At 40.5% G+C, this 20,599-nt stretch overlaps 1 protein-coding gene across 2 annotated transcripts; it reads right to left on the reverse strand.

The window, feature by feature from the left end:
• Positions 1–17,103: 17,103 nt before the first annotated feature.
• Positions 17,104–19,762, reverse strand: LOC148371807 (general transcription factor II-I repeat domain-containing protein 2A-like). Of its 2 annotated transcripts, none has more exons than XM_088326442.1 (2): positions 19,327–19,762; positions 17,104–19,164 (listed from the first exon to the last, which is right to left on the reverse strand). In XM_088326442.1, the coding sequence occupies exons 1-2, from the start codon at positions 19,559–19,561 to the stop codon at positions 17,714–17,716; spliced, it is 1,686 nt and encodes a 561-aa protein (XP_088182568.1). In that variant the 5' UTR covers positions 19,562–19,762; the 3' UTR covers positions 17,104–17,713. The 2 variants fall into 2 exon arrangements, with proteins under 2 accessions (XP_088182568.1, XP_088182567.1); XM_088326441.1 differs by having other exon boundaries at positions 17,104–18,288; positions 18,358–19,761.
• Between the last annotated feature and the right edge of the window lie 837 nt (positions 19,763–20,599).

Consider the following 20,599-nt stretch of genomic DNA (forward strand, 5'->3'; position numbering starts at 1 on the left):
TGTCTCCCAGCAGGGGGTTTCGGCAAGTAAACAGAGGGGTGTCTGTACATGCCTGTTCCAAACCCCGACGCACCACCAACACGCTCCTCCCTACTGTGTTACAAGAGGGGCAAGTCTTTTGCCGGGAACTTGTGCTCCTCCAAACCACCAGTCATGCATTATTCATATGCAAATAGCAATTTTGATATTTTGCTGGAGGGGGGTGGAAAGGAAGACAGAAGAAAATCCCAAATACAGCTTAGAAACAAACTCTAGTTATTCAGATATGATTACGAGTACTATTTCACAAAAAAAATTGAGTAAGCCTGATGTACGTTTTCTTGTATCAATACAAATACAGTGATCCTTCAACGATTGCTGGGATCAGGTTTCAAAATGAACCCGTGAAAGGCAAAATCCGTCATAAAGAAATATATATGTATATTTTTTATCTTTATTAGACAATTAAATACTCTATTGTGCACCGAAACTAAAGAACAGCCATTTTTACAGGCTCAACCATGTTTAAAGGTGGGTTGCATAGTTTGAGGTGTCCTTAAGAATATTACATTTAAAATATTTTCTTTATAAAGTATGAGTTAACAAGGCCTAACAAAGTTCTAAGAACCTTTATGTTTTTTTTCCCACCACACCTATTTTCTTTTATCTTACTTTTATAAAGCTGTTCAGTGCGGAACACATTCGGTAGAACCGATGGGGATGGAAGGGCGTGGTGCAGGGTGACGTCATGCTTGTTTCTGTGCTTGTTTTTTGTTTGTCTTTGTTAGTGTAGCATGAAAATGGTGAAAGTAAGAAGACGCCTTCTTCAAGTACAGTCCAAATACCAATTCCAAGAAAGTTGAAAAAGAAGAGCTGATTTTAGAGCTTCTAAGAAATGCATATGCTTGGCACGCACATCATTAAAGACCTTGACAGAGGCTGCAATAATGACACAAGCCAGAGGTGGCTGGTGCGAGTAAAAAAGTTCCAAATCCTGTACAGCTCCTTTACCAAATAAGAATGTTTTAGAAATGTTTATTTATTTTTTTTAAAATCTACTGTTCCGCCGAATGATAATAATAAGCAGGGAGCCTTTTTAGCCAATCGGAATGCAGAACACAAAGCATGATACAAATTCCTGGAGTATCAAAACAGTGAACAGTAAACAGCATTATAACAAGGGGGCTCTTGCATTTAAATATTTCATACATCGGAGTCGGTAGGAAAAACAGTTATCATGTATCTCTGATGTGTATAATAAAATAAACAATGTAAGTTTTAGAAAATACAGGACTCGATATCTTTTTAATCTGAATTAAAAGACGTGTGATGTGTCCTGGAAAAGAACAAAAGCAATGCATGCAAAACACCAGATTAGAAATCATAATAATATTGCTGTTCTTTGATTTTCCTAACCTTTTAAGGTGGATCTGCTTTTGTAAACTATGAGAGTTATTCAAAAGAAAGGGCTCAGGTGAGGACTTTTAAAACAGGTTGGAATTCAGCATTGGAAGGGCTTTCTTTTAAAGTCATCCCCTTTTCTTCTTGCAAGTTTAAAATCAATTGATATTCTATCCTTAATTTGAGTGTCTATTAAATCATAAACATATCATTTGGTCTTTTGAAAATGGTCTGTAATACGCCTGAGGTTTCTGATCACAGAGATTGAAGTCCAATTTATCAGTATTCTGATAATCTGAATCATTATTTTAAAGAATTCAGAATTTTCCGCCTAGAAAAATATTGCTATTGACAGAGCTATAAAAAATATTGCTCATTTACTTGCTCCCGTTGTATTATATTTCTACACTTTTTAGTAGGTTCAATTCGGTTGAGAAGCTTTAAATGTTTTTTTTTTTTTACAAAATGTGAACATTACATCAGTGCGGCCCTTGGCTCGTAGCCCATTTTTTTTCTTATTTGGCCCCCTTTCCATTTGACTTTGACACCACTGACCTAAACAAAAATGGAACAAAACATTTCACGAGTACATCCAGGCAGATCCCAGTGGCACAATATAATTAGGACCTGTTCTTAACTAATTCATAAGACTATGAATGATAAGAATAGGATAGCTGTGGAGTCCATGTGCCTTTGCTAAACAGTATACAGCAGTGGTCTGCAAACGTTTTATGTACCACCGGTTTAATGTCCGACAATATTCCTGTGGCCTGGCCCACTAGTAACCTAAGTAATAATATCAATACCAATAACTATAACAATAGCAATACAATTTGGCCTCAATTCACTGTGTTATCACTGGACAACTAGGGATCTACATGGCATGGGAAAAGGTGTTCTATATGATCTCATCAGCAGTATATTTCTACTCATTATATCACGTTGTTTTGCCTTTTTTCTATCTTGAAGGCGCATGTGATAAGTCATTTATTTTACAACGTAGTTTAGGCTGAACTCATTCCAATATTTGTCAGTTACTGTCCCACGTTGTACAAAAAATCGTTGTACAACGTAGATTTGGCTGAACACATTCCCATAATGCTCCACCTCCAAAAACATGCCTTTAATTTTAACTGGTTGGTCCAAATTGTCCCTAGGTGTAAATGAGCGAGTGAGTTGTCTGTCTCTGTTTGCCCTGCGACTGGCTGGCAATCAGTACAGGTTGTCTCCTGCCCACTGCCCGAAGAAAGCTGGGATGGGTTCCAGCATCCCTGCGACCCTACTGAGGATAAGCGGTGCAGATAATGGATGGATTTAAATGTAGCCTAACATAGCGGAGTACGAGTGTAGTTTCTTCAGCGCAAATCTACTCAATCTATCGTGTTTTAAAAATACTCCCAGAGGTACAGTCATACCAAATTTACTCAAGTGTTACTTGTTAATACCCATCCCTGTTACGGTATGGCGTGATGACATCCAGCAAAGTGTGAGCTCACCGATACTGCAGCTACATTCCCGGTCACTTAATTAGAAGTTGTTGGTACCACAGAAGGTGTCACTAACCTTTTCAGGGGCTGAACAGATGGTGTCCCTTCTTTTTGAGGTCCTGCCAAAGCCCACTCTGTGGCTCCTGGGAAAATGACCTAACTCACAGGCAGCTGCTTAGTGCGGCTTGAGTGATTCTTTACAGCTACTTTTGTCGGGGGCGCATCAAGCAGCAAACAAAGCCCGAGCCGCTGTTGCTCGGTGCTCGCTACGTAGAGGGAAATGTGTTTAGTCTGCAGTCATAACTCTGGTTTATTACAAATATGCAGGAGAAGCAGTAAAACATTGATATCACAATGCTAGGAAAATAACGTGCTCCTCTTTCCTGCTGCTGGTGTGAATATCAGCAGAGAAAGGACCTGAGAGGGCAGGCAGAACAAAAAGTGAAAAGAGTTCCTTGACAGTTACAAAAAGGACCCATGGAGAGGTGGGGGGCGCGGCCTTTTCCCTAATGGATAAAAAGGAGGGAGTTTATCATGCATGGATGTTAGCCGTCGAGGAGTGAAAACCCAAGTTTGAAATGTATGGAGGCGTTGGATCAGCGCTTTAACATGCCCCGTGCAGAGCCGACGGAAGATGGCCTGTCGCTCGATCCCGACTTGGCTCAACCCCCTTTCAACCCCGCAGGAAGTTCAGCCTTGGCTGACGAGTTTCTCCATAAGTGTAAGGTTTCATGGGTTTGCACATTTCAACACCGTTCATATATAAGGTGCATGGGACAACGAGGAACATGGAATTAAAACGACTGTAAGGTCTATTGGTTACACATGATAACAAAGATGTATTGTTCTTGCACATTTAATGATCAGTCAGAATATATCGCCATTCAAAATTGCATACAATTGCATGTTTCAATACACTAGACCCAACTAGATGACACATGAAAAGGCATTAGGTCTTATCTCATCGTAACACTATTTTTAGTCACTTGTCAAATTGTTATTATTGTCGTGATTGCCTAAGGGAAGTCACCTGGGCAATCGTTTGGCGCGCTGGAGCGCACTTCCTGATTGGCTGACGTTCTCCTCTGAAGCGGTCTGCGTCCAGAGATGGACGTCGGATCGTACTTTTTGTATCCCTGTGTTTCTCCAGACTACAAAGTACCTACGACTCCTCTTGCCTGATTCATGCCTGCCTTCCGTTTTTGACCTGTTTCCGTTCCACGTTTTTCGACCTGCTCTCCCGCCCTGCCCATCGACTTAACTGCTAAGCTGGACCTTCCACTTACCTGTCACGGAGCTGCCATTCCGCCCAAAGAGGTTGATGACCGACAAGCGCCGGCATTACAAGCCAGCTTCAACAACTCTTTCCAATAAAAACTCCTTTGAAACAAACGCTATTGGATCCAAGAGTCCGTCCTGGTTCTTGACAATTATTGGGCTGCGAGAATATTGTCAGACATTAAACTCATCCGTGGTACAGCCAACTTGTAAAGTTTTTTTACCGGGCGCATGATATATTGAACTGGATGACAATAAGGGCATTGTGGGAATAAATTTGGCCGTCCTAAAAAATATAAACAAGTACATGGCTGCATGTATTCAAAGCTTTTATCATTTACAATTCTTAGTTTGATCTGAAAAATAAATGAAAAGACATTATCCTTACTCTGAAATATACAGTGAACAAAATAAGTATTCAAACACCCTGCTATTTTGATGTTTCTCCAACTTCTAAGAAAGGTGAGGAATCAGCCCGGAACTACACGACAGGAGTTGGTCAATAACCTGAAAAGAGCTGGGACTGCCGTTTTCAAGGTTAGTGTAGGTAATACACTAAGACGTTATGATTTGAAATAATGCATGGCACGAAAAGTTCCCCCCCTTAAACCAGCTCATGTCAAAGCCCGTATTGTGTTTGCATATGACCATTTGGATGATACAGAGGAGTCATGGGAGAAAGTTTTGTGGTCAGATGAGACCAAAAACTGAACTTTTTGGTCATAATTCCACTGAGCGTGTTTGGAGGAAGAAGAATTAAGAATACAATCCACAGAACACCATTCCAACTGTGAAGCATGGGGGTGGTTTGGCGGGTGGTTTTCTGCAATTGGGATAGGACGAGCGCACTGGTTTAAAGTTATATTTCATTGTTTATTTGTTAGCTCCCAGCCTCACGGTGCGGAGGTTTAGGGTTCAAGTCCAGCTACCGCAGCCTCCCCGTGTGGAGTTTGCATGTTCTCCCCGTGCCTGCGTAGATTTCCTTTGGGCACTCTGGTTTCCCCCCACAATCCCAAAAACATGCATGTCAGGTTAATTGGCCGGTCCAAATTGTCCCTAGGTGTGAATGAGTGAGTTAGTTGTCTGTCTCTGTGTGCCCTGCGGCTGACTGGCAAACAGTTCAGGGTGTCCCCTGCCCACTGCCTGAAGACAGCTGGGATTGGCTCAGGCATCCCCGCGACCCTGCTAAGGAAAGGTGGTGCATATAATGGATTGGACCATTTTATCCAATTGGTTTAAACACTAGAAATTCCTGAATAAAAACATACACATCACTAATTAAAATAAAGTCATATTCTTTTAAAGAGACAGTATGTATTCTTTGACCTGGATGTGTTTATATTGTGTTGTACAACAGAAAATGATTGCTGCAACGCAGAAAGAAGAATACAAATTATGGCTACTCAAAATTAAGAAACCACATCATTTTTATTCTCATTTTATTGGCGAGCTGTTCATAAATTTGTGGGCGTAACCTTAAAGGAAAGATGGCGGACAATCATGACTGCTCCCTCCTAACCAGCATCATGTTATGTAAAATACCTTTTTTTAAAATTGAGCAACAAAACACATGTTTACATGATAGTTCATTGTCAACTTTATAAATGTTTTAAATGAATGTTGCTTTTAAGGGATAATACCGCAAATGCCTAAAATGAAAATACTCCTTGTTGATCTTGAGCGCTTAAAGTCTAAATTCCACTCAACCTATCGTTTTCTGAAAACACGTTTTAAATACTGCTTGTTAAGAAATAATCTACGGCCTGCGATCTGTTTGAAGAAAGAAATACATGTTCAGTCTCCAGAAAAGGCCTCCGAGTCTTTCTGACCAGTGTGTAAGCACAGACGTGTTTCACTAACATGGCAGGGGACATAAAATGTGTCATTTTCATCATGTCCCTTTCACGGGTAAACCTGTTTCCTGCGGCTTACGCCATCAGATGGATGTCGACACAACTTTATGGCCGCCAAGCCGGAGCGACCCTATCGATCTTTCAAGAAATAAGACCTAACAGGGAGTCCGCTTTTGGCTGGATATATTCAATCACTAAAAAGGGAGTCACCTGAAAACACAGTTTGTATATTTTCACTAATATAAAAGTGATGGATATTAATTGTGTACACATGGATATCCAATCTCCTACCCTGCCTATCAAAAGATTTAAAAAAAATATATGCAGAGATGTGGCTGGTTATAATGATAATTTGTAACCGCCCCCAGGGGCACTCGAGCAAAAAAGGTAAGAGTGAGAAATGTGGTGTCCAGGAAAATGCAAATCAAAACCATGAACAAACAACAACAAAATACCAGTCCTATTGGCGCTGTGTTACTTGAGTTATTGTTGAGTCAACTTAACTTTGTATGAAGTATTGTGGAAAACATCATTTTGTGTAACCATTGGGGTCTTGGTGCTCCTACTGTCCATAAGTTGAAGCGCAGAGACTGGTATTGAGTTGGGGCTCATTACCAGTAGTGCTGTGAGCGCAATGGCTATGAGTTGGGCTGGCCACTGTACTAAAGGGCTGCAAACACTGTGGCTAAAAGCTACATGCTAACAAATTATGTTAACAGCTACATGCTAACAGCTACATGCTAACATCTACATGCCAACAGCTACATGCCAACAGCTACATGCTAATAGCTACATGGTAACGCCTCCATGCTTATGAGTCATGCTAACGGATACATGAAATGAAATGATCTGCATTTATATAGCGCTTTTCAAGTCAATGACTTCCCAAAGCGCTTTACAGTGTACTTCACATTTCCCAATAGCGGCCTTGTATTGCCGCCATGTAAGACACTAACCTGCTTATTGGGGGTATTAGGAGTTCAGTGTCTTACCCAAGGACACTTCGACATGTAACACGGACAAGCCGGGATTCGAACTGGGATCCCAAGACGAGAGCTCTACCTCCTGAGCTACTGCCGCCCCTAAACATGCTAACATGCTGACAAGTTGTGCCAACAGGCCAACAAATACATGTAAACAATTATGCTAACGGCTACATGCTAACAGCTACATGCTGACAAGTTATGGTAAGAGCCACATGCTAACGGCTACATGCTAACAACTACATGCAAACAATTATGCTAATGGAAACATGCTAATGGATGCATGCTAACAGCTATATAATAACAAGGTGTTTAGCAGCTGCATGCTGAAAAGATATGTAACAGCTACATTCTAACGAGTCATGCGAATAGCTATATGCTAACTGCTATTTACTAACAAATTATGCTAACAGCCACATGGTAATGGGTACATGCTAACAAATTATGCAAACAGTTACATGCTAACGAGTCATGCTAACACTTACATACTAATAAGTCATCCACTCGTTAGCATCCACATTTTACCCATGGTTACATTTCCACTGGGGCCCCCACTGGAAACTTTCCTGGCGCGCCGAGCATTTTCTCAACCGCATCAATCTTTGTTATTCCACTTTCGTTTCAAAAGAAACGACTGGCCTCTTCTTTACACTTTACACCAACCATATTCAATGGATGCACGAGATATTAAACAATAAAAACGTCAAAGTTCTTAGCGTGATAGGGATACAGTGTAGTGTGTATACACACAAATTGGGAAGAGAAAGCCGGATTTCTTCTTTGGGTTGGATGCTGGGTGAGCTCTCACGTCGCCACGTGGCAGAAAGAAGCACTACAGCACTGTCCTCTACTCTGAAAAAGGTGCACACAATACAAATTCTAACTTACAGCAATTCACGGATATTTTTGCGAAATCCCGAAAAAAATGTTCGTATCTACCGTTATACGTAAGTCGAATGGTCGTAAGTAGGGGAGCGTCTGTACTATATTGACTCGAGTCTCCTTAAGTGAAATTGGCTGGGCTCAGTTTTTTTTTTTTTTTCAAATGAATGAGATTTTGAAGCTAGCCGTAGTCCGTGGGGAATTTCAACTGCCTGTACTAAGCAGGTTAACTGATGATTAACATTCTCTGGTGACAGGCCAGTGCTCTGCCTGAAAAAACAGTGTTTTGAGTTAAGCTCTTGAAAGCATGTTTAATTGTATCTTCTGAGGCACAATGGAGAAAAAACAATTTTTATATTTTTATATATTTGCATCTTATGCGTGAGCCACCACATGCAAACGAAATAATTGTATTCGAAATTCGAAATCAGTCAAAAAGGTCCAGAGTAGATTTTGCGTTGGTAAAAAATATTTAACCATTATGCTAGTGGCCAACATTAAGGGGGCTGAGTGGATATTTCTGTATATGGTTTTAAATTCAATTTTATTTAGATATTAAAATATATTTAATTTCTAGCAATAAAACACTTCTGAAGTAGCCCTATTCCATTGAGTTTTTAGAGTCAATGTTCAAATTCGGTCCTTGAAAGGGGAGATATTACTGGGTTATTGTTCTTGGTGAGGCTTCAGTTTGTAAATGAACATATTTGTTTGTGTAATTTGTGTTTGGAACCAAGTAGATGAGTGGTTCCCTCTATATATAAATTGACAACTTGTGCAGGTAATTGCAAAGAAGAGGACTGGATTGGCTTATGTTATGTATTTTCCTCATGCATTGCAGATATATTGGAATTCAAGGCTATCAATGATCTATTATTTTCTCCAGCCCGCCCCTTGTGCAAATGTTTTCAACCCAATGCGGCCTGCGAGTCACATTTTCCAAACCCTGGTTTAAATGAAAATAATGGTGTTAGAATAGAAACATCCCAAAGAAATAAGATGATCCACAAGGGAGAAAAGAAGATGTCATAATTAAAATATTTAAGGAATATTTAAGGACGGTCCTATATTCATGGCAGTGAGAGACATCTTAGGAAAAGAAATATTCCGAACAAGACAGAATCTTGATGGAGAAATATTATAACTGTGGTCTGTTGCATTTCCTAAACTAATTTTTCTATTTCTTTTTCAGAAGCCTTAGACGAAAAGAAGCTTGGTTGGTTGGTTAGAATCAATGCAATCAGGATTCAGGGCTAACCACTCTACTGAGACAGCCCTTATGAAGGTAACCAATGATCTTCTACTGGCAATGGACTCCGGCGCTTCATCACTCTTGCTGCTGTGGACAATAATATCTTAATAGAACGGTTGGAAAAATGGATTGGTCTATCAGGAACCGTCCTCTTATGGTTCAGATCCCACCTCTCAGATAGGAAGCACTGTGTTTGATATGGTGAAATGACATCTGAGTCCTTTAGTGTTACCTGTGGTGTTGCGCAGGGTTCAGTACTTGGCCCCCTTTTTTTCAGCATTTACATGCTTCCTTTAGGTGAAAATATTCGCAGGTATAATATCAGTTTCCATTGCTACGCAGATGACACTCAACTATATCTTCCGATGGAGGAATCTGCCACATAAATTGTGGAAATTTGTAGGCCTGCCTCACTGAGATAAAAGAGTGGATGTCACACAACGTCTTGCTCCTTAACTCTGAAAATACCAAAATGTTAGTTATTGGTCCATCAAAATGCCGTGACTTGTTCTCAAAAACTGCACTGAACATTGACAACTGTAAGATCACCCAGGGTGACTCAGTTAAAAATGTAGGTGTCATATTTGACCCCGATCTGTCCTTTCAAACACACGTGAAGAATATTACTAGGACAGCTTTCTTCCATCTTCGCAACATTGCTAAAATCCGTCCTATGCTGTTTAAGTCAGATGCGGGGATTATAATTCATGCGTTCGTTATTTCCCGTCTCAATTACTGTAATGCACGACTCTCCGGTCTCCCGAAGTCCAAAATCAAGAGCCTTCAGCTGGTACAAAATGCTGCAGCGAGGCTTTTAACTAAGACAAGAAAGTTTAATCAAACTACCCCTATTTTAGCTAACCTGCATTGGCTCCCTGTTAGCTTAAGATGCAATTTTAAGGTTCTGTTGGTATTATACAAAATCATACATGGACTTGCTCCCTCATATCTTTCAGATTTAATTCCCCCCTATGTTCCGGTCCGTAGCCTTCGCTCTGAAAACACTGGTCTACTAGTGATCCCAAGGGCTAAGAAGAGATCTGCAGGTCCGAGAGCGTTCGCCCCGGTGCTGTGGAATGCTCTTTCCCCTGAGATTCGATCTGCAACCTCAGTGGAAATGTTTAAATCTAAGCTTAAAACACACTTCTACTCTATAGCATATGAATAGCCTATACTTTATGTTGATAATTTGTGTATCATTTGCCCTCATGTAGGTTAATAGTCTGTAATAATAGTTTGCATTAGTCTTTAATCTGTGCAGCCCTTTGAGACTCTGTGAAAAACAAATAAACATGACTTGACTAGTGAAGAACTGCCGATGTGTGTTTTTCTATTATTGATGGAAAATGGAAAAGTGAATTACGGCAAATAATCATTGATCAGTTTAGGATTGCTTCAATCATGATGGGAAAAACAAATGTAAAACTACAGAAAAAATAGGAAAAGGAAAATAATTGTTGGACAAATATTCACTATACCTGTAACTTGATTTGTGATCCCTAGAGTCAAATAAAAATGCTACAAAGGCAAGCTACGAGGTTGCGACGCTAATTGCCAAGCACTGCAAACCTTTCACTGAGGGGGAATTTATTAAGACTGTTTTAAAAATGACAGGCTGAATAGTCCGCCTGCACACATTTTCAGCTTACAAAATCTGTTCCACTTTCTGAAACTTTTGGACACCCCTGACATAAGGATGACAGCCTATGGCCATTTTGCATTGTGGGTTGAAAAATATTGATAAAAAAAATGCTGTGCAAGTATCCTTCGCACCATAGAAAGATGTGTGTGCATCAGCTGAAGACAGAAGACATGACACAAATCCCTGAAGTCACACGGGACACCAATCCCAAAATTCACAGAACCCACGTCTCTGCGGAATGGCCAGCATCCGCAATTACAAATTTCAGATCTCATACCATGCATGCCCAGCGAGCACATACTTGTCCCCATTAAACATGAAAAATGATTACAGTACAATGTGTTCTTCTAGTAACTAGAATTACCACTTCAATTCCCAGTGTGTATTATATAGTTCCCCTAAATGGTAGGAAAACAGTTTTTAAGTAATGCTAGAAAACACGTATCAAATAAACAAACCATTGTTTTCATTGTTTTAAATCGATGCATCTACAACAAACACCCACTGATCACTGAATAAAAAGTCATTATTTTAGTCAACGCACGAGTGTGACTCTCTAGCTGCGGGCCAAGACCCCCTAAGATCCTTGCTAAGGTCACAAGATGAATATTTATCATAAAATGTTGTATTTGTCAATTGCTTTGGCATTTATTCCAAGTGTGGAGGAAATAAAAGACTAGGTGGAGCCTCCTCATAGTTTCATTCCCCCAAAATTAATTTGATGAACAACATGGAACCAAATAACATATTTTACAGACTACCAGGCACTCCTAAAAACTTTGTAAACAGTGCATAATAGTCCAAACAATAAACAACAGTAGGGAATGATAGTCAAAATAAAAAACTATGCAAACTTTTGCAGGTATCCGATATTAAAAATATAATAAAATTATATGGTAACCATTTAGGAAATATTGTATTTTAGTGGTGAAACAAGATTTCATAACACATGTTTATGGTCTATAAAATAAGTTTCCATTATTTTCTGAGGTTTGTGTCAGGACCAGAACAGAAACAGGACCCAATTGCGTAACGTTTACCACAAGTTTTATTGAAAGATAGAGGAATGGCTGCGCCCACAATCCGGTGTTCGCTGGACGCGGGTAGCAAGTCGCTCTCGCACTCGGACTGTGATCCAAACACAGTAGTGGATCTTCCGTAGCGAGTGATGGCGGGTGTCAGGGATGGAAAAACAGGTCGGTAGCCGGGACTGGGGGAGGAAGCGTGGTCGGAAACGAGTCGTAAGCCAAGATGGGAGAGTAGACGTAGTCGGGATCAAAAATGGGTCGTGAGCCGGGACGGGAGAGCAGACGTGGTCGGGATCAAAACAGGTCGTAGCCGGAGACAAACGGAAGCAAAAAAGAGGCAGGCGGGAGTCAGGGTTGAAAAAGGCTTGCCTTGTATAAACAGAGGTTCGCAAACGGACTGACAACAGGGGATGGACGGGACTGAGTTTGAATAGGGACAGGGAGGACATCAGAGCCCGCAACCATTGGCGCCAAATGAGCGGGCACCGGTGATTCACATCGGTAATCATGACAGTTTGTTATGCAACCTTAGCCATAACACTAGTTTTAATGTAATGCACTTTATGGTCCAGTGCATCTCATATATATAAAAAAATCACAAAAGTCTTCTATAATTTCTGCACTATAAAGCGCACCATATTATAATGCGCACTTTCAAAGAGTATTTTGAATATTCTTTTCATATACATGGCACAGCAGACTATAAGCCACATGGAATTAAAACTACAGTAGGGGTTATGGTTGCAAACAAAACAAAAAATATACCATGTTTGTGCATCGATTAATCAGTCAGAAGTATTACTTATTACAATTTCATAACATTAGATATAACAGGAATCAAACCCGGATAGTGGTACTGAAATACGTTTCACCGACTCACAGTCTGTACAAAGTGCACGTGATTCTGAGGTGAATGAAGAGAAAGTCATTGTTGGAAGTAATCCGGTCATCCTGAAAGATATAAATGAACCCATGGCGGAAACTTCAATACCTTTGTCACTTACAATGCTTAGTTTAAGCAGAAAAAAAGTGAAACATTTTTTTAGAACGATTTTTATTCTATTTCTGTTTCCTCTAACATATTTGGCAACATGAGTAAAACAGAGTTATAATGAGATAAGACCTTATGCTTTTTCATGTGTCATCTGTGTCCCTACGGTTCGTAAGGATAGGTTCCGCAATCAGGGCTTGATTCAGTTTGCATCCAAAGTTATGCAAGGTATTCATGTTCCTGGTGGCCGGGTGGTTAGTATTTCGGTGTTCATACCATATCCTGTTCAATCCCAGATCGACTGATCAATTATCGCACATATATGTAAACACGCACACATTTTGTCTGCAAGTAAGGCGCATCAGATTATAAGGCGCACGTTTACATTTCTGGCAAACTACGTTTTTTCGGGTGTTCCCGATAGCCCGGAAAATACGGTATTTTTGAAGGAGCGCCTATATTCCAGGAAGTAATATGTCGTTGTTCATGCTCTACCAACTAACTGTTGTCCTTTTGTTATACTTTAGCAATGCACACAGTCCCACACAGACTCTTGCTAATGCTATTTCGCCAGGCGCTAGATGCTTAAAGTCAGTGGAAGTTATGGAGGCTGATTAGATTTTGTCCATCGATCGAACAACGTGCCGTTAAGACGCCGCAACTCCCGTCTCTCCTCCGAAGCCGTCCCTACAGTATGAAAGCGAGGAGACGGAGCCCCATGCGGGGCACGAGATTGAGTTATTGATCAGCTCTCTTCTTTCTCCTCTCGCTGTCTCTCTCCGAGGTGCTCCCAAAGACCCTTTCATCGGGATAATGAATTTCGCTTATTGCACATTAACGACGTAATGTCTCTATGGTAATAATGGCGGGAATTAGCTCGTTGTCACCCCCTTTGGATTTCTAAAGGAGGTCGGTAAAGGGGGCAGATGAAGGAAGTCTGCGTTTACAAATTAAGGACTGTGATTTTTGGGGAGAAATGTGAACTTCCTGTGATTCCAGGCCCTGTGAAGCATTTCGATGGAAGCGTTGCGTTTGATGTGAGTGAAGGAGCAAAAGAGCTGTGATTTGAAAAGGAAAGGTGAGTGAGAAGAGTGGGGCCGACTCAGGCGAGACAAAGACGCTGTGAGACAGTCGTGCTCAAGTGGGTGAAAGATGGAAGAGTGTTGCAAAAAATGACATTCGTACCACACTGGCAGAACATTTTGCTCATCTTAAGTCTAATCTTTCATGTTTTCTCCCAAATTAATAATAAAAAACATATCTAAAATAAGCAGTCATCACCCAAACAACTGCGCAAAACGGTGAAAATGTATATTGTGTGACTTACTTGGTAATTTTTGTTGCTGCTAAATGTTATCGCACTACTTTTCATTGCACTATTGTTACGATGCACTATTTTTTTCATTGCACTATTATCATAACCAGTTATTATTATTATATTATTTTATTGGGCCAAGTCTTTAAGCACTACATTGTAAATCTGTTTGTCTTTTTATGCTGGCAGTATTTAACACCCAAAGCAAGGGTGGTGATGATGTTTTTTTTTTGTGTGTGTATTTAAGTTTGTCTGGTTGTCTGTTTGTCTGTCTGGTTGAATGTTTGTCTGTCTGTTTGTCCGTCAGTCTTTTTGTCTGCTTGTCTGTTTGTCTGTTTGTCCGTCTGTCTTTTTGTCTGCTTGTCTGTATGTTTGTCTGTTTGTCTGTTTGTCTGTTTGTCAAACTGTCTGATTGTCTTTTTGTCTGTCTGTCTGCCTGTCTACCCAAGAAAAGGATGAAGGAGTTTAGATATGACCACTCTCTTTGACAGGAAGTCAGGTAGGTTACCTTAAATATGAAATATGCCCCCAAAAAGTCGACTCAGCCCTTTTCGTTTTGACTTTTCCAGGTTAGAAGGACACTGAAAGTGATTCTAATATTTTACAAGCAGTCAGGTAGGTTACCCTAAATGTGAAATCTGCCCAAAAAATCTGACTTGGCATTTTTGGTTTTGCTGACAAAGCAGCTTTCCCAGAATGATCAAAACAAATTTGGCCGGGATCACAACCAATTAGGTAGGTCGTTCTAGAGGTGAAAATGCCCCCCAAAAACAGACTCTGCTGTTTTGGTTTTCCCGACTCAGCATTTATTCCAAAAAGACATTATTTTTTTCCAGTACAAAACAACATTCAATTTCCACTCAATAATTTGCACACAGGAGAGTTGATCTACATGTGAAAAAGATCATGTGAAAATTGCCAGAACAAAATATTTGGCACTTGTGGCTTTACTGACTCAGCAGCTTTTCCAGAAAGACATTCTACTCTCCCAGATAACAACATTTTTTGTGTCTCAAAGATGATACTCACACAGCCATTTTAGATTATCTCATTTTTCTCTTTAAATTCTTTATTACGTGTTTTGCCATGTCTAATCTTGTTGCTTACAATGCTTCATGACATTGTCAATGATGATAAATACTATTCAATTAAAAACTTATCTTGCAGATGGCAGAAGTTGCTGGTCATTTAAAACGAAAGTGTATATTATTTGACCACTCTGTTGCTGTATTCTATCGCGCAACCAAAAACAAGTTCTAAGAACAACAAGGAAGAATAGAAACTACAGAGACTCAAAGTAACCTTTTTGCTCCGGTGGTGGTAGTGGGTCGCCATGGCCTGCATAGCCTTCTCTGTTGGCCTAATAAATATCTCAATCCTTTGAATTTAATTAAATTTTGTCTATCATTGTTCATTAAATATTTCTAAATTGTCTGTCAGCCTTCTTCCTTTGCTTCTCCACGGTTGCGCTGCTTCCATATATCATTTTTAACCATTTAACCAATTACGTTTCTGCCAATAGTCGTTGCTAGGCCCTAGATATCTACCCGGGGGATTTCACAAAAATTCCTGAAGGCTGTGTACCATCACATCAGTCTTTGTTAAAGCTGTTGGTTAAGCCAATCAGATTCAGAGTTGGCATCTGAGCGCCTACTAGTGGGCCTTGCGTAAGGTCATAGTTTTAAAAAAAATATTATTGGCTAGGGGGGTTGTAATCCGCCAAAGCGATTGTGCCAACAGCCGTTAAACTTGAACAAACGGGGTTGCACAAAGAAAAATATAGCTGTGTTTATTTACTAGCCAAATGTCCAAACATTCAGAAGCGAGCAAGCCTTTCGCAAGCAGGAAAGGGTTTTGTGTGCCACTTTCAACCTAGAGGTTAGATTTAAAGCCTTAGCCTAACCCTCACCATAACCGATGCAAATTTTGGGCTGACCTTCTCGCTCGATGACTTTTTTTTTTGGTTATCAACCCGTTACCGTCCTTTTTTGTCTCTGTTTATAGTCTTGTTAAACTTAGATTTTGTTACAAAATACAGCCATTACAAGTCGCACATCCACGCGGTGTAGGCTCTTTGCAGTCCTTGTTGGCGGATTTCAGAGTGGACCGTGCTCGGCGGTGGCATCTGGATGCATCCTACCAGGAGACCCAGGCAACCGCTGTGAGCCCGGATGAGCCCGAATCGCTTCTCCTTCACCTGAGTCCCCACAAATGAAATAGAAAATTTTGCTCACAAGAGCCAGTTCATAGACCCAGTTTGTCGAGAACAACACATTACTAATTCAGACTACAACTGAAGGCATAGGTGTAAATTGCACAGCCCGCCACTGCCCTTACCACACCGGTATATGCCGACAAACAAACTGACAGACACATTTTATCATTACAAAAACAAGAAAAACAGCAATAGGTTGATATAGGAGTCAATCATGTAGAGGAAGAGCAAAGACTTTACCGGGTAACAATAAATGATACGCGGCTGCGTGCACACCCTCCGACACCCAGTTACCACCTACCGTAAACATTGTTCTTTTCCCCGTTCATCACAAGCAGCACATCTGGTGTGACAATGGCACATGGCAGAAAAAGAGCCACTAAACTGCGAAAAGACTGACAGCCAGCTCCTGTTTACTTCCCGTCGCCACGGCAACACATCCGTCGATCACACTTCGGAGCAATGGGCGCAAAAATGATGCCGTTTCTCATTTACATGCATTACACTCGCACAGGCACACAATAATACACGCAAACCAAGTGTTAATTTATCATTATCGTACACGCTTTGATACTGATTACTCAAAAGTGCATTTACAGGCTCACACTTTATCATTTGATATAAGTTTGAGAAACCACCGTATTTATTCGCATATAACTAATATTTGATTATAAATCGGTAAAAAATGTTGTTAAAAAATGTCACTTCTCCTTATCTCAACCGAAGCATTGTAAGTGGCAAACGTTGTTGAATATGTGCGACCATGATTAAAAGTCCTGATACTGTAAACCAGGGGTCACCAACCTTTTTGAAACTGAGAGCTACTTCACGGTTACTGAATCATACGAAGGGCTACCAGTTTGATACGCTCTTCTGAAATAACAAATTTGCTCAGTTTGCCTTTAGTTATACATTATTTATAATGATTAGTAATACTCACCTATGTAAAGACACTGATCATGTTAATGATTTCTAACAATGATTATCAAAAATGACAACAAGGTGGGAAACAGATATCAATATTCAACACTTTATCTCTATTAATCACAGTATTTGTTACATTTTCAGATGATCACTTACATCACTACATTTTAGCAAAAAATATCCCATTTGCACAAGCCACTGACATGCCCTGTTAACAAATCATGAACTATGTTGCAACATGTTTCAAAAAGTTAACAATTATGTAATGTTAAACAAAATCAACTTACATATTTTTAAATATGTAATACATTTTTTATTTCACATTTTGAACTAATGGCCAAGTCTGTGTTATGTTTAACAAAATTATAACTTTTAAATGTCATGAACACACTTTTAAATTGAACACAATTCTTCAATATTTTAATTCAACTTTGCCATGGCACTACCATGTTGTCACTGACTACATCTGGTATCCGTCCTTGGTTAGTGGGAAGACTGGCATTGCATGCTGTTCACCAGTGTGTTGTAATCTGGTGTGTAACTTGACACTGCAACTGTGAGTGAGTCTCTCAGATGTGCATCAGTGAGGCGTGTTCTGTGTTTGTTTTTGATGAAGTTCATGTCAGAAAATGCTGATTCACAGAGATAGGTTGAGCCAAACAGGCTGGCAACCTTCATGGCTGCTGTGCATACTCCACTGTACTTCTCTGTGTCAACAAGGCGCCAAAAGTTTGGTGCAGCCTGGTAGGCTTTGAGATGGAGATCATTTTGCAATGTTATAATTTCAATCTCCACCTGTCCAGCATCCAAGTTGAACGTTGCACTTAACTGCTCAGCAAAGCATGTTGTGTCCCCATTCATGAAAGGGTTGGAAATGAAGAACACACATGGTTCAAGCTGATGAAGGTCACAAAACCTATTCTCAAACTCTTGCCCAAGTCTGTTTATTACTTCAATGTACTTTTCTGCCACTTTTTCAAATGTCTCAGATGCAGAAGCATTGTCTTTCAGCACTGACTGCACAGAGGGAAAGTGCAGAACTTTTTTTCTCTGTAAATCTGCAGAGAATGCATTCATTTTGGCTTTAAATGCATTTAAAGCACTTATCATATCGACAACAGTCTTACCTTTGCCTTGCAGCTGGCAGTTCAGGAGGTTTAATTTCCCAGTAATGTCCACCAAAAATGCAAGGTCAAGTGTCCACTCTGTGTCCTCTAGCAGTGAGACATCTTCGCCTTTGGACTGCATGAACTCTTTGATTTCACGCAAAAGAGACAAAAAACGATGCAAAACTCGTCCTCTGCTGAGCCATCTGATTTCTGTGTGTAGCAGTAGGTCCCCATATTCTGCTGACATCTCCTCTAATAGTACCTTGAAAATCCTGTGCTGCTTTGCTTTGGAGCGGATGTTGTTTATGATTTTCACAACGGGAGTCATCACGTGCCCAAAGCCGATCACTTTCGCACACAACGCCTGCTGGTGAATGATGCAATGGTAATGCAGAAATTTGGGGAAGTCTGGGTCACGTTTACAGTGAGCGATGAAACCTGTCTGTCGGCCGACCATAGCAGGAGCCCCGTCTGTTGTCACCGCTACCAGCTTTTCCAATGGCACCTTTTTCTGCACGAAAAACTCCTTCACCGTGTTATAAATGTCAACTCCTCTCGTAGTTGTCTTTAAGGGCAGTAGTGTCAGGAGTTCTTCTTTTGTGGAGAAATCATTAAACACCATCCGGATAAAAACCAATAACTGCGCTGTACTGCTGCTGTCCACGGACTCATCGCACTGGAGGCTAAACCACTTGCACTTCGCCAGATCCTGCTCCAACTGATCGACCAAGTTACTGGACATAGCTGATACTCGTCTTGCCATCGTAGATGCCCCCAGTTGGACGTCGGAAAGAGTGGAGATTAGGTCGCTTCCATTTTTCTCGTCTTTAAATACAGTGTTAGCAATTAATAACATCGCTTCTTTGACAACTTCTCCATCTGTAAATGCCTTTTTTTTCTTGATCAGAAAATGTGTAGCTCTAAACGAGGCTTCGGTTGCTTTTTGTGAGTTTTTGGCCGGCCTCGTAAAAAAAGACTGTTGCTTACCCAGAGCGGTCTTTAGCTCACGGGCTTTTTCTGCCCGTAGGGCGCTTGCAGGTGGATATTTATCATGGTAGCTTTTGTGACACGTATTGAAATGTCTCTCCACATTGTGCCGTTTTGCTGTCGCCACGGTCGTCCCGCAAATCAGACACACGCAGGTTTCTTTTACAGTCGTAAAAAAGAACTCCTCTTCCCATTCACTGTGAAAGAGATACGTTTTCTTTCTTTTTTCTGCCATGTTTTTGGGGTACGAAAGTGCATACAGCGCCCGCTAGCTTACTCTCCACATCCCACAAGCTCTACTTTACTGCCCATAGGTAAATATTGTGCGCGTTAACCTTAAAGTATTTTTAAGATAGTATTTTTTAAATCTATATACATACAAGTGTGATTAAAAAAATAATAGCAACAGAACAAAATTAATTTTTAGACGCAGCTCTCTATGAGATGTGTTATTTTTGGAACAGGCCCGCGGGCGACTCATGTGGTCCTTGCGGGCGACCGGGTGCCCGCGGGCACCGTGTTGGTGACACCTGCTGTAAACTATGAACACATTACAAACATAGAATGTACGATGTATATATCTAACAACGTTTAACGTCGGACACATCATTAAATAGATTAAATATTTGTATTCCTCCTCGTGCTTCATTTAGTTTATTTATATCTTTCAAATGTATTCGACTTGCTTCTGTTTTGTTTTTTTCGGACACCTGAAAAGGAGATTTCATAGGTCTTATTTTGACTTATTCCTCATTGTTGTTCATTATTTTAACTTGTATGCATTGTTGACGGGCAGCACGGCGCAGCAGTGGTTAGCGCGTGTGCGGCACAGTTCTAAGGTCATGAAATTGAACCTCCTGTGTGGAGTTTGCATGCCCATGTTGTAAAAAATAAACTAGCATTTGTAGAATAGATTTGCATACATTTAGAAAGAAATGTAGAAAGACTTGCTTACAGTTGGGAGAAATGTTGTTTACATCTCGCGAAGGTCTCTGCGGACGAATTAGTATAAACAATCCTCCTCAAGGGAGGACAAGAGATAACGGCAAAGGGCAAGGTGACATAAACTGGCGTAAACTTAAAAACACTTCCAAATAAGGACGGAACCCTGGGCATGTACGCCTTCAGGCGTGAAAAGGGACGGGGCCAAACCGGGTACACGTGCTATGTTGAAAACTATAAAGACACATGCATATCTTTGATTCGCTGAGTCTCTTGTTGAAATTGTGTATCAATAAAAAGAACTCCCTCTTATGTCCTTTTGATTTCTGCA

This window comes from Urocampus carinirostris, chromosome 2 (genome assembly GCF_059441175.1).
Source record: "Urocampus carinirostris isolate Australia breed hairy pipefish chromosome 2, RoL_Ucar_1.0, whole genome shotgun sequence".
NCBI lineage: Eukaryota > Metazoa > Chordata > Actinopteri > Syngnathiformes > Syngnathidae > Urocampus > Urocampus carinirostris.

Excerpts from the sequence above, each read along its gene's own strand:
- LOC148371807 (XM_088326441.1), bottom strand. The coding sequence starts at position 19,561 with ATGGCAGAAAAAAGAAAGAAAACGTATCTCTTTCACAGTGAATGGGAA. Across the intron at positions 18,289-18,357 it reads CTGCCAGCTGCAAGGCAAAG|ATTTACAGAGAAAAAAAGTT; the intron begins GTAAGACTGTTG and ends CATTCTCTGCAG.